The sequence below is a fragment of the Pterocles gutturalis genome, unplaced genomic scaffold (genome assembly GCF_000699245.1).
Source record: "Pterocles gutturalis isolate BGI_N339 unplaced genomic scaffold, ASM69924v1 scaffold14082, whole genome shotgun sequence".
In the NCBI taxonomy this organism is placed as follows: domain Eukaryota; kingdom Metazoa; phylum Chordata; class Aves; order Pterocliformes; family Pteroclidae; genus Pterocles; species Pterocles gutturalis.
In genome coordinates, this window is record NW_010108223.1 from 153,494 (window position 1) to 166,875 (window position 13,382).

At 39.2% G+C, this 13,382-nt stretch overlaps 1 protein-coding gene across 1 annotated transcript in view; it reads left to right on the plus strand.

Annotated features, from left to right (window-relative positions):
* Positions 1-3,306, plus strand: part of LOC104461091 (contactin-associated protein-like 5) — a gene marked incomplete at its 5' end in the record, with an annotated part of 148,545 nt that extends 145,239 nt beyond the window's left edge. Inside the window, 2 exons of the mRNA XM_010072547.1 lie at positions 1,081-1,152; positions 2,191-3,306. Of these exons, the coding sequence (XP_010070849.1) occupies positions 1,081-1,152; positions 2,191-2,387 (269 nt within the window). The remainder of the gene's footprint in view (positions 1-1,080; positions 1,153-2,190) is intronic.
* Positions 3,307-13,382: the final 10,076 nt, after the last annotated feature.

Here is a 13,382-nt window from a genome sequence, read left to right on the forward strand (position 1 = left end):
AACTCAGCACCTCTGGAGGCACAAATATTAAGTTGTTGCTTGTTTCAATAAAAAACATCTTCCCGGGCAATGAGATACCAAAATGTGGCTGAGTCATCTGCTAGGGCAAGGATGTTCAATTACAGTGTACCTTGCAGCACCAAATTTCTCAGTTAGTCTTCCGCCCCTTACCGCAGAAAGATCAGTTTGGCAAAGCAGTGTAATATATAGTAGAGACACTCATCCATAACTCCCACATACATCCTCTGTATGATAGCCTGGAGGCTTGTAAAGGAGAGAAACATAGATAGGAATCTCGTCAAAGGAGAGGGTAAGCTGAAAGAAAAAAAAAAAAAAAAAAAAGTGAAGGTGGAGAAAAGCTGGATTCAGGTAGCAGTAGGAAACACAACATTTTCTGAAACATGCAGAACTAAAGTACACTGCCATAACTCCACTGACTTCAAGGAGGGCTTGACCTCTCAGGTTTGGATCTGAATTTCAAACTGCCAGTATATAGACTGTTTGGCCCAGTGTTCTGACAGTAGTCATTTATAGATAGAAGAACATCCCTCCCAAGAAGCTGCTCCAAGTGGAGACTTAATGGGACTTATGGGACTGAACTTGACTTGTATATCTGCATTGACAAATGTAGGTCAGGTCTAAATCTGTCTAGCCTTCCTTTCCTTTTGCTTTTTTCTGAGATTGTTTCTTAGGTATCCTTCCCTCCCAACCCCCCCATCCCCCCAAAAAAAGAAAAAATAATGCTCTGACTAAGAAAAGCTCCCAATGGTCTATTTAGTTCAAATGTCTCTGGTTCTTCTACTGGTAAATGGAGACAGCTCTTTCAGATGTTAGTGTGAGCCTTTTGTTTTAAGTATACCTTTAACAGACTTTACACCTGAAGATGTAGAAGAAAATTGTCCTGCAAGCTCACTTTATTTTTCACAGAGCTTTCTGGTTCGATTCTTCAATCCCCCAAATCACATCTTTTGAAACCAGATTAGAATTCATGAGGGTAAGAATACGCTTCTGTCTAAGCCACGGAGAAAATGAATGTAGTTGATACAGAAAATAAGTTCTGTTTTGTTTAACCAACTGCAGATCCTTTTGGGAAGACAGATGAAAGGGAGCCTCTCACCAATGCAGTCAGAAGTGATTCAGCTGTGATTGGAGGTAACTTCATTTTTAAAGATTACAGTTGAAAAATAATTCTGTCAAGGCAAGCATCTAAGGTACTTTAAATCTGGACCCCATAAAATTCAGTTCAAGTTTTTGTAATCTAATACGGGTCCAATAGTTGCTGTATTTATTAGCACATATCTGTATCAAGCTACCTAGATAGGTACCTGCATTATGAATAAAGCAGCACTTGATGGTGGATATCAGCCAAAAAAAGGTGTTATGGATTGTCAAGAACCTGAGTCTTCTAAAATATAACCAAAGTCAGTCTATGTACCTGCTTGAGCAGGGGAGTTGGACAAGATGACCTCCAAAGGTCCCTTCTAGCTTCAGCCATTCCCTGCTTCCATGTGATTCTGTGATCGAAGACCCAGCTAACTCCCAATTGTTTTACATACCACTCTGATGAGAGCCTCAATGCAGTATCTACATATCCTATATTTCTTGAGCACCCTCTTTGCAAGTTGGTGGTGTAGTGGAACTCGCTAGGTCCTATAGAAGCATTTATATAGTAGGGAAGGCTGTCCTTATAGCTTCATGTGTGGTTTTCATGTTCCTTTAACAATCTGGAAGGCAATTTATCTCTGTTTATTTTATAGGATGCCCTGTAGGGAGCTGCTTTTGATAATATCTAGAAACTATAAACCAAAGTGTACAAGGCTCGTGCAAGGTTTCCAAAGATAACACAGAAGAAAATACAACAGAGCACGAATATGTATGAGCATACAGATCTAGTTTTTAAAAACAAACACACTGACACAAATTTAATTCCAGTGAAAGCAGAATTTGTCTGAAATTAGAAGGTTAATTACATCCACGCTTGCTGCTTTTAATCTTACTTAAGGTGACAAAATAGGAATAAAAACTACCAGGGAGGGTATGATAGAGGCAGATGATTGTGTACAGGCTGAGATGAACTGATCTATTATATCTGCTAGCTGTTGTGCATTGATAATACATTTTTGAGGTAATTGGGGGTTTTGGGTTGTTTTCAGTTTTAACTCTTTCTATCCTTTTTTTACCTCTCTTCAGGTGTAATAGCAGTTGTGATATTCATCATCTTTTGTATCATTGCCATCATGAGCAGATTCCTCTATCAACACAAACAAGCACATCGAAGTAGCCAGACAAAGGAGAAGGAATACCCAGAAAACCTCGAGAGCTCCTTTAAAGCTGACATTGACTTGCAGAGCACAGTGAGCGAGTGCAAACGGGAATATTTCATCTGAAGGACAATGCTATTTCTTCTTACTCTTACTCCTCTAACCTTCCTTCCTTTGTTACTTTCTTCCTTTTTTCTTTTTGTAATTTTTTTTAAACATTCATTTTTTTCTAACTTTTTTTTTTTTTTTTCATTTGGAAGAACCGCCCTGCACAGGAAACACTGACAACAATCACAGTGCCTCCTTCTCTGCACAAGAACCTGGCAGTCACACTTTACTTCTGCAGCTCAAGAGACCTGTTATCCCACCCTACACAAGATAAGATCCACACGCGCACTTGCTTTCTGATGTGGGTTCCTGGATGTTTCAAAGTCCCTACATTTACTTGTGTTTTTCTCTGGAGCCATTTAATTCATCGCTTTTACACTAGAGCTGAACTATGTAAAGTAGAGGTGAAGTAGCTGAATACGTAGCTCTACAGATACTGGGACAGGATAGAGGGAAATAATGAGATCAAAATGCCTGATTTATTTTACAGGCTCATTTACAACATCATAAAGAACCAAACAAATTCTCAAATTATATTAATTGATACATATCTATTGATTTCAATGGTGTTACCAGTTCAGAAGCTGGTATGAGGTAAGGAAAAATAAAACTGTCCTCACTAAGCTCCTTCCCCCAACCTGTCCTTTTACTGTAACTTTTAGGCTTACCAGTACTTTTCCAACAATATGTGTATCAACAATAAATATCATTCCCGTGCACCTCTTTCACCTCCATCTCATAAGTCTGGCTATGTAGACACAACATACTCTAGCATAACTCTAGCTGAAGCATGGAAAATAGTAGCTTGAATCTCCCAGGGTTTTAGGAAGCTGCTAGGATTTAGGTGCTCTATATTTGTCTGAAATGTTAGAAATGCAGCATATACCTGTTCATGACATATGGAGGATTATCATGTGCTGAGGTTCAACACCGTTGCTGCTGTGGCAATGAAAAAGTACATAGACAAGAGAAAACAAAAATAGTTTAATCTTAAACTTGTGTCACATGTTCTACCAGTTCATCTAAAAAAGAAAAAAAAAATCCAACTACTCAAAAAAAAAAACAAAACAAAAAAACAAAAAACAAACCCCAAATCCCAAAACTGCATGAAAGATTGATTGGTGTTTCCTCTTTGTAGAAACTGGAATAACTTCTACAAAGGTAAATAGGGAGAGGTCTAATGTCACATCTGAAAAGACTGATATTTAATCAACCCTGTTTACAAGGAAGAACATTAGGGAAACAACTTTTAAAAAATCCCAAATACTCTACTTCAAATTAACCTTCTCTCCTGTTTGTCTAAAGTCTTCTGTCCTTTCCTGATTGGGAACAATATTGAAGATTTATATCCTGCCCATTTCACTTGTTCTGCATGGTTTCAGTGTGAGGTTGAAACACCTTATTTTCAGTCACAGACATCCAAAGGGTAAGAAATGGAGAAGTCCCACTAAGGGAGGTTTTTCACACTATGCTTGTGTCTGTGTGACATACTGCCTTCACAGGGCTTCTGAAGAGTATGTAGAATTTGCTGTCAGTCCTGCTGCTGACAGGAGTTGAATCAATCCAACAGCTAAGAAAAAAAAATATTTATTGCAGTACTCTTTATAAGAATTAATTCAAGGCAATTTATTGTGCATCTGAATCTCTTTCTTTGCCCCCTGCACCCTTCTGCAATCGTCCTGGGTTTCCCACGTGGTGATCCTTTTTACACAGATTAAAATAAAAGAATCACGGTACAAGGTAACAACCCCCAGCAAGCTAGAGATGAGGTTACACATGCAACTGGTGCTGTTTTTCCAGGCAGTTCATTGCAAAGGCATGTAGATGTTTTTTTTGGTTTTTTTGGTTTTTTTTTTTTTTGTGAGAGGAGGGGACAGACAAGGAAGAATAAATAAATTACATTTTGGATATAGTGATTCTTCACTATTTCTTTTGGAAGACTTTGTGAAAAGTCGTATTTGGTGAAGAGAAAGCAATCTTGGAATGGTATCGCTCTCATGTGAAGAGGAATATGTGAGGCCAGCCCCATCACCAGAACTCCGAGCAATTTTATAAAGCTGTTTGTATTTAAATTAGTATCGGTGCCATTCTTCTTTGACCAAGGTTGACAACAGCCCTTTTGCCTCATGCTGGCTGTTTGCATGATATATCATTACTTGAGAGTGTTTCTGCATGATGAGATGTGTAATGATGGACTCATTAGCCATGTTCCTTTTACATTGCTTTATCTTCTGTGGTGAAATCCCAGAGAAGCAATTATCTTTTCTGCTTCCTTCTTCCTTCCCCAAGATGCTGCTTTGTTTGGCATAGTGGGAGGGGAGGAATAAGTGAGCACATGGGCTCCTCTGCCCATGTTTGAGTCATCTTATCTGACATGGCCTCTGTATGAGACACTCTGAAGTCCTAATGTACTTAATTGGCTTTATGAAGAATGGAATAGGAAAGAGGGGAAAGCCCACAGGTGTGTATTTTTCTCTAGTCAAACTAGCAAATGCAAATCATCCTTCTGCTTTCCTACATGTTGGTTTCCAGGAATAAAATTACTGCAAAGTGCAAGAATAAAGCACAAAGCAGCTCCAGCAGTGGAGTGGCTAGAAAAGGGAGACTGAGCAATGAAGCAGAATCCTCTCATTTCTCAAGTGACTAAATTACTTTAAGCCATTTTAGGGGCTGATTCTGCAAGATGCTGAGCTTTCTCAAGGAGGATCAAGTTCTTATCACCAAATGTATATATTAGTGTTGCTGCAAACGTTTCAGATACAGCTCAGTGGCTCAGTCCTGGCCACAGAGCAGGTGTAAGTGGAGCGTTGTGCACAAGCCCAGACCTGGCAAAACAGTGTAAGTGGTTTGTCCATATTTCCTTATGCTCATTTAATATACCCCAGTCTGGTAAAACTCCTTGAAAATGTAGCTATGTTGTTGTGCATCTGTAAAAAGAAAGAACTGCACATACATAAATACATGCATGAGTATAGAGAAACACGGACATCTGTACCTCTGGATGGGATGTAATGAGATACAAATGCTTGTACGCTAGAGGGCTGGACAAACCAACACATTTTTATGGACCTGATATTTAAAATCTGTCTTCTAAATCAGGATATCAATATTCTTATTAAAAGGTAGCTAAAAGGTGCTATATGAAGTACCTTAATACTAACTCCTTTTATTTTTTCTTTTTTTGTTTTCTTGCATAATGCTTTCTTTAGTGAGGGCATCATCTGATTTACTTCAGTACCAATTAAAGGCAATTAAAAATGTTTTTGCAAAAACAGAAGTGCAATTTTGCAAAAATCTACCAGCATTAAAATTGCTTTATTTTCCACAGTTCAAATTAGACCTTTTTTCCCCATCTATTACAAACCATTTCTGCTATTTTTGTTAAAATTGCTCTTTAAATGGGAGGGAGGGGGTGTCTTTCCTTTTTTCTTTTAGCTATCGTTCTAGATAATATTTTCCAGTAAAGGTGTGGATAAGACTTTTTTAATATAAAATGTCTATTTTTTTTTTAATGGAAAACCACCAAAGAATTGTTTGGAGGCATTGTTTGGGTTTTCTTCCTTCTCTCAAGACAAGTTTCATAACAAAAGTAAGGGGCTGGTAGAAGGATACCGAGTCTCTTTTTTTCTCTTGGTGATAACGGTGTGTAACCTCTGATAGTTACTATTGCTAGGCAGGGATTTTTAGTCTATGAAGTTTCTAAGTCACTTAAATATGGATTCAGGCATTGCAAATTCTTGTTTTTCCAAAAGGACTTGCCCAATAACAGCCATGCCTATAAAGTTATTAGTCATGCAGAGTCTAGGTTGGATGCCTAGAAGGACTGTCTGAGAACCCTGGTATCTGGCTATAGAAAACAAATTAAAGCAGTCTGTCAGAAAGCTAAATCCCACTAACTTCCAGTGAGGCATAGGCTGCCACCTGAATGAAGTGTGGACTTTCAAAGGAATTTAGTCTCCTGAGGATGTGGATCAATGCTTAAGTGACTAAACAGGATGAGCACTTTACTCAAATTAATTTCAGCTGGATTTCTTCTGCCTTGCTGTGAAATGTTTTAAAATACTACAAGACAAATACCTTTGAAAACTGAGTCACGTTTCTCTTTTGTAAATAAAACATTGGTCCTAAGTAAGTCATCTATGTAATTTGCAGTATTTAATCTGTGCTTTTTCACTTACTAGAGACAAGACAGTGTGTTTTGAGTAAATTTTTAGCACATACACTTTTTTTTTCTTTTTCTTTGTTCTTGCCATGGCACAGCACTTAGCATATGTTTGCAGTGAAAACAAAGCCAAACAAAAGACACGCTTTTAACTCATATTGGCTAAACCAGGATTCTCATCTGTGTGAACGTAGCTTTCAAAACAATCCATTTAGCACTGTACCGTTATCAGATTGCATTCAGTCCTGTGGTTCATGACATTTAAGTTAAAATTTATGGTCAAAATTCAAATACGAGATGCTTTCTCTCTCTCTTTTTTTATTTTAACCTGATTGAGCCAGACTTATCCTATTAGCAATTGCTCAGTTTTTACAGTGCAAGTCAAACCCCTATTTTAATGAGATGTTTGTCTGTATTAGCATTTAGCTGATCACATATTTCACATATTGCGTGAGGAGCAATCAATACATCATACAGTTTCACTATGATGAGGAGATATTAATCTTCTCCTAATGAAGTCAGCTATCGATTTTGCTGAGCATAAGATTGAGTCCCAGACCTATGGAAGCACTTGAAGATTGCTTTTATCTGAGTCTTTTGGGTTTGTTTCATTTTGCATTAGGTTTTACAGGCTACCCGTTTTACACTTGTCATCCAGTCCTGTCCTGTGGTCAGTGAGAACAGGGCAAATGTCTTGGACATCCTTTAAGATTAAATGAATCACTCTCTAGAGGTGGATCTTTCTCTCCATTGATTATAATGACAGGGTAGGCTCCTGGCGATAGGTTAGCTACTTCTAGCAGAATTTGCTTATGTATAGGAATTTTACACTAATCTTGCAACTCCAGTACATGCATCTGCACAGGTCTTAAAAAAGACTTGTTTTTTATTGAGATGCCAGCTGGGATCAAGGAAGGATACCTCCTTGCATCTAAAATTACAGTAGACATGAAAATCAGATGTTAAAGCACCCATTTGAGTCTGTGGCCATCTGATCAGTAATCTGTGGGGCATGGGAGAGGATATCTCTCCTTCCAGACTATTCTAGATCCAAGATCTGAGATCCATTCATTGCCTTGTGTAGGAGCTTTGGCAGATAGCATACATGTAGACAGATCTACACAGATTTCATAATCTAAAGCTAACTCAGATCCCTAAGATGCCTTTCTAGCCTTGCGTGTCTGGTGCCACTTGAGATGAACTAGAGTATCTCTGCAGCTCCAGTAAGGACACAAGTCTCTTGTCTGTCATGTCTCATATCTGCTAGCCCCAAGTAGATATGTCTGATACCTGTTGGCTTTTCAAATTACAGTAAGTACCCATCCAGGACTCCTGTGTTCTTGATGAGATGAATCCCTGAAAAAAATCCCATCTTCAGAACAAAATCAAACTTCTTTTCCATTAGTGTAAGCCAATCAGTTGTAGTGTGTCTTTCACCCCAGATTAACAAGAGTATGACAGGAGGCAGGATTTGACCCCCTTTTTCTTCTCCATCTCATGCTGTTGTTTTTTGTTGCCGTCACCTACACAAAGCTTACACTGAAGACAAGTTTCAAGTGGTGTTCTGCACTGCCACCTTTTCACAGACACAAAGAGGGGGAGGTATTTTTTTACTATTATTTTTCAGAAAGTAACACTCTGTAAAAGACTTGAGCTGAGACCTTGTGAGGCTCTAAGACAAGTCCTATTTCAAAGCTTTCATGCAGTTTTGTAATGCCTACTTATCAAACAAGCCAGGTGATACAGTGACATCCCTGCCAAATCAAGGACCTTATCCAGATTCTTTTGAGGTTCTTGGGAGGCCTCTTGGTTGACTACAGTTAGCGTTGCACCATGTCCTTGGGGGTTTGGGGGGTTTTCTTCACAAGTTATTATCACAGCTTCAAAGCATGATTTGTTCCCTTGGTTCTGCACTCTGCTGCGCTTTCTATTCCGATGAAAAGTTCTCCACATCCCCGTTCGATGTGGGCGGCCCCCTCCTCCATGCTCCTTTGGTACATGAAACTTCTAAATACACTCTTCTTTTGCGTCTGAAATAGCTTTTTTCTTTGGTTGTTTGTTTTGAGTCATGCATATAGGAGTTTGGGTATTTCTATGTATTGGTACTTACTTTTGTGATCTTTTGCACTAAGTTACTCTGACAAAAAAACTGGAAGAAAAAAAAAAAGCACATTTTCTGGTGAACTATTGTAATTTGTAAGCTCGTTGTTTGTTGTTTGTAATGTACTGAGTCTACAAGCCGAGCTAAGGAAGGATTAAGGCAACCGTTTGCATTGACAGCATCACTACATATCTAGTTCACCTCTTTTGTTTTTCTGTCCTTTATTTCTTTAACATGTGGGGCTATCAGATTGGTGGTAGGAGGCAGAGGAACTTGTGTTACAATTCTAAGTAAGCTTATGATTTTTCTCCTGGCAGTCACAGAAACCAGAAATTTGAAGAAATTGCATGGTTCTCAAAATGTCAGCTGGGTGTTCAGCCAGAAGGGAGACGGCACTCCACCATGGAGATGTAGCCACAGAGAGGTGGTGACCTGTAAGGTGGAATGGGGACATTATCTCTCCAAATGAGAATTGTGATGAGGCAGTGCAGGAGGCAAAAGCTCTCATAAAGGTTATGCTGTTGGAAGGCAGGCATGGTAACTATCAGGTGGATATGAGGGTTTCAGGTCTTTTTCCATGATTTGTTTTTGCCATGGAATTAATTACTAGTTAGCCTGACAAAACATAGCCTTAATTGTCCTGATGATCTGTAAAGTATCAGAGATGTGCTTCAAACATGGGAGAGGATTTCAAACCACTGGCAGATTCTAATCTGAATCTCTCAGATCACTGGAGCTCTCCCTGATAACTCAAGGAAGAATTTGGGATTATTTCCCTTAAAAAATTGTAGCATTTAATGAAACATTGGGTACAGCAAGGGATCCAAAGAATGGTGTTTGCTTAGAAACTCTCGTCTCCCTATCCCTTCCTCACTTAAAAACTTGTGGTAGCTTTTTTCTAAACTACTGACTGCTGTTCACATTGCAACACCATTTGCTTTCTGATTCCCCATCCTTCATGGATTTAGATCCCACAAACCTAACGAGAGTCCACTTGATACAATTTCTGCATGGGAAATTATTTACTCACTTTTGCATGCCATAGCCCTTAGTAGTTCCTTCTTGCATCATTTAGGCAAACCATTTTCTGACGTGTGTTGTCATTGCTGCCAATGTTGAGCACACATATCATTAAGAAAGAAAACTGATTGCTTCTGAGGTAAGGCTTAGTTACAGCCAGTCACAGCCTTACATCCCACTCACAACACAGAGGAGTACTTGGACACCCAAGCCTACTCCATGAAATTTCAGATAGAGGTTAGGAGAGCAAGCAGATACATTTTTTTTCAGGCATCCAGCCATAAAAATCTCTGAGTTTTGCAAATTAAATATTTCACGTAGACCATTATATCTAAATGATAGCGAGAAGCTAAACATTGTAGTACTTGACCTGCTTTGAAACCCGTTTAATGAAAGAAACAGAGGCAGATTCAGACCTTATTGTAATCCTGTTGAGTTCAATGTAGATACATCATAGATGAATTTAGCCTCAGATTGCCCTAGGCAAGGGCAGTGGTGATCTCCTGCAATTGGGGCTGACATACATTAATTCAAGTCAGGACCTTATATTCTTCATCCCCTACTGCTGTCAACAGGAGTTGCATTCACTGCAATTATGTGTGTCTTCTAGCAGAACTGTGGGTAAAACTTGCGATAAGGCAATGAACTTCAGCTCCACTTAAGCCCGTGACATGGCTTAAGTCACCTTCAGGAGTTTCTGGAAATGTGTGTAGGGGGAAGGATGGTCTGTGGGTGGTCTGTTGCCAACTAACGTGGTAGCCCACCCGCTGATTTTGAAAGGATTTTATGGGATTTTAACAAAGCCCACCCCTGCTTGGACTGTATCCTACTTAAAAACTTCAGGGCACCCTAAAAAGCAAAAAAAAAAAAACAAAAACAAAAAAAAAAACAAAACCAAAAAGTGCAGCTTCACAGGCTGTGAAAGCTAGCTGAGATTAAATACTTATAAAAATAAAAAAATTGTCTCTTTCTACAGATGAGCCCTTCATCATTCATTTTACTTTGTTCTACTCATATTAAATAAATCTCTCAGAACACTGCTCATTTCAGTAGCAAAGCAAAAAAGACTTTTTTTTTTTTTTTTTCTTTTAATGGTCCGTCCAAGGGTAATGCAAGAGTCTCTCAGTTACAGTAAAAAGCAAAATGGAAATTTAGATTATTCCCCTTTTACTATCTGGTTTTCTAAAGAGAATTCCACAGGACGTTGCCTCAGTCCAAGTCAGTTTTGTAGACAATGTAACATGTCTTAATACACCGTTCGGGGACTGAAAAAAATTAGCCTTAGCTTATTTTGTTTTCTATGGTTACTGTTGTACAGAAGAAAGACTTAAACTGTAAATAATGTATATTTAATAAAAAGAGACTTTTTGTATGATTTTGTGTGGAAGACAAATGCCTCCACCTGTGTTTTTATTTTATCTTATAGCTGAATGGACATTAAAAAGTGCTGATTATGAGAAAACTAATTTTCAGGTGTTTACATGTTAACTCTAAGCCAATGTATCTCACTAGATTAAAAAAAAAAAAAAAAAAAAGCTGAAGTGCCCACAACCTGGATTTATTGATTTTAGCTATTGCTAAAAGTTACTGTCAGAGGATATCTGGTCATCACCCACATCTCTGACATAACTGATTAATGCTGCACCTACCCTGGGCTGCATAAGGGCACAGATGCCTAAGGGGTTGAACATCATGTCTGGAGACGTGCTGTAGTCATAGCTCTATAGCTTTCCAGGTACCCAAGCACATGTACGTATGTGCACATACATACACATTCTCCCCAGCCTGCAATGCATAAAGCAGGTGTGTCTTGCTGTATCCACATGTCCCCTCACGCATCAACCGCACTTCTGGCTGTCACAGGGGTCACACACACACTGCTGCCTTCACACACAGCCTTAGCGTGATACGCTGGAGCTGGCTCAGTCTCGATGATTCTGCCTTGACTTTATGCTTCCAGTCTCGCTGATTATTTCCCCCACCCTGTGGAAACCAAAGACATAAATTTCTTGGTCTCCTTTGAAAGTCGCAGTCTTTGATACCATCAACCAGTAAACACTGACTTAGAAAATAGCAAATCTCAATTAACTACAAAGAGGAGGATTCTTTCAAGAGTTTCATGGGCTTAGATTTAGCACAACACCCATCCCAAACTTTCAGGGTTTATGCATTCTGTGTTTCAGTCAGCCAAAGACACTCATATTAGCAGAGAAGCTGTGGGTCTTATTATCTTAGGAACTTTTCACTCTGAGCTTTATTTTTTCCCCTTCATTTCTGGATGGGCCACCACCCAGAAGACAGGGTTAACAGCTGCTTGTGGTCCTGCGTTGGAGGTGTGCTATCTGGTGGGACAGCTTTGCAGCACCTACACTGGGGTTCTGCAGGAACCTGTGCAGGAGTACCCATCTCACGGGGCTGATCAAGCCTACCACAGGTGTCCCAGTCCACAACCAGCCATACAGCATGGAGATACAAAAGTCATCATGCCCAAAAGCACCTGCCTGGTGTCCTCTTGTTCCTGGTGGGGGCAGGAGGAAGGGGTTAGTTATCGCTTGACTTAGCAGAAACTTCAAGTTACAATGGTTCCCACACCAAGTTACTTTTCTCAGAAAAAAAAAATGAGCAAGGAAGAGCAATATCCATATAAATCTTCCAGCCTTTCTTCTTCTTAGCTAATGTAGCAGGAGCAGTAACCTTATAAAGGCTTATAAGGACAGTACCAACTCTTACAATTTTAGTTTTAATCCAATCCTTGGAAATTAAGTTTGTATGGCTCACAGTCTGGAAATGTCACTGTGACTTGTTTTCTGTTTTTCTGAGTGGAGAGACAATGGTTTTTTTTCTTCTTTACCACTTTAGGTGGATGCTTTAGCCTTCCTCATGCTTTTTTTTTAATAATTTCATTATGCTTCTTTCTTCTGGAACTCTCATATGATGAGTTCAAGACATTATTCAGAAGGTTGCACTAAGTAATTGCACTAGTGTAATGGAAATACATATATCTATTTGGTGATCTGGCAAAACATCATTAATTGCAGTTTATGGATATTTCTCTATGTCTGCAAGAGGAGATGAGGTATCATGGTGGATGGCAAATACAGTTGTCATGAAATCTCCCTCTTCCTCAGTACCTGCTTTCTTTTTCTATCAGGCAGAATGAAAAAAAAAAAATTCTCTTTTGCAGCACTAGCATAAGAAGCAAGTGGTTTGTGTTAAAGCTTTGTTCCTTCAACCAAAGGCCCACTGGCAAACGCATATAGGCAAATACTATTAAGTGAGCACTGCTGTGAAAGAAAGGTAGGAGAGCCCAGCTATAGTTAGCTGTGGTATTTTTTTGCTTTTCCCCACAGCATGAGTACTAGGCTGCTGCAGTGAGTGCTTATTTTTCTATACCTGGTAGCCTAGCAAGAAATCATAAAAAGCAGCCATACAAGGTCATATTGTTCCTCCAACCTCCCATGCTGGTGAAGTCTGTATTTAACTCTTCTTAGATTGAGACCATTGCTCTTTCTTTCTCAAAGCCTAAGCTAAATAGCCTTTGCCTCAATTTAAGCCCATTACAGCTTGTCCTGTTCCCAAGGGAATGGAAAGAACAGCTGTATCCCTTCCTGTCATGCAGCAGCCCTTTTTCTCTGTTTAACAGCTATCTTATCCCCCCAGCTCTCCACACTCTTCAGCCTTCCTCTTTTTCAGACAAGCCAGCCTCACTTCCCTTACACTTTTCTTGCAT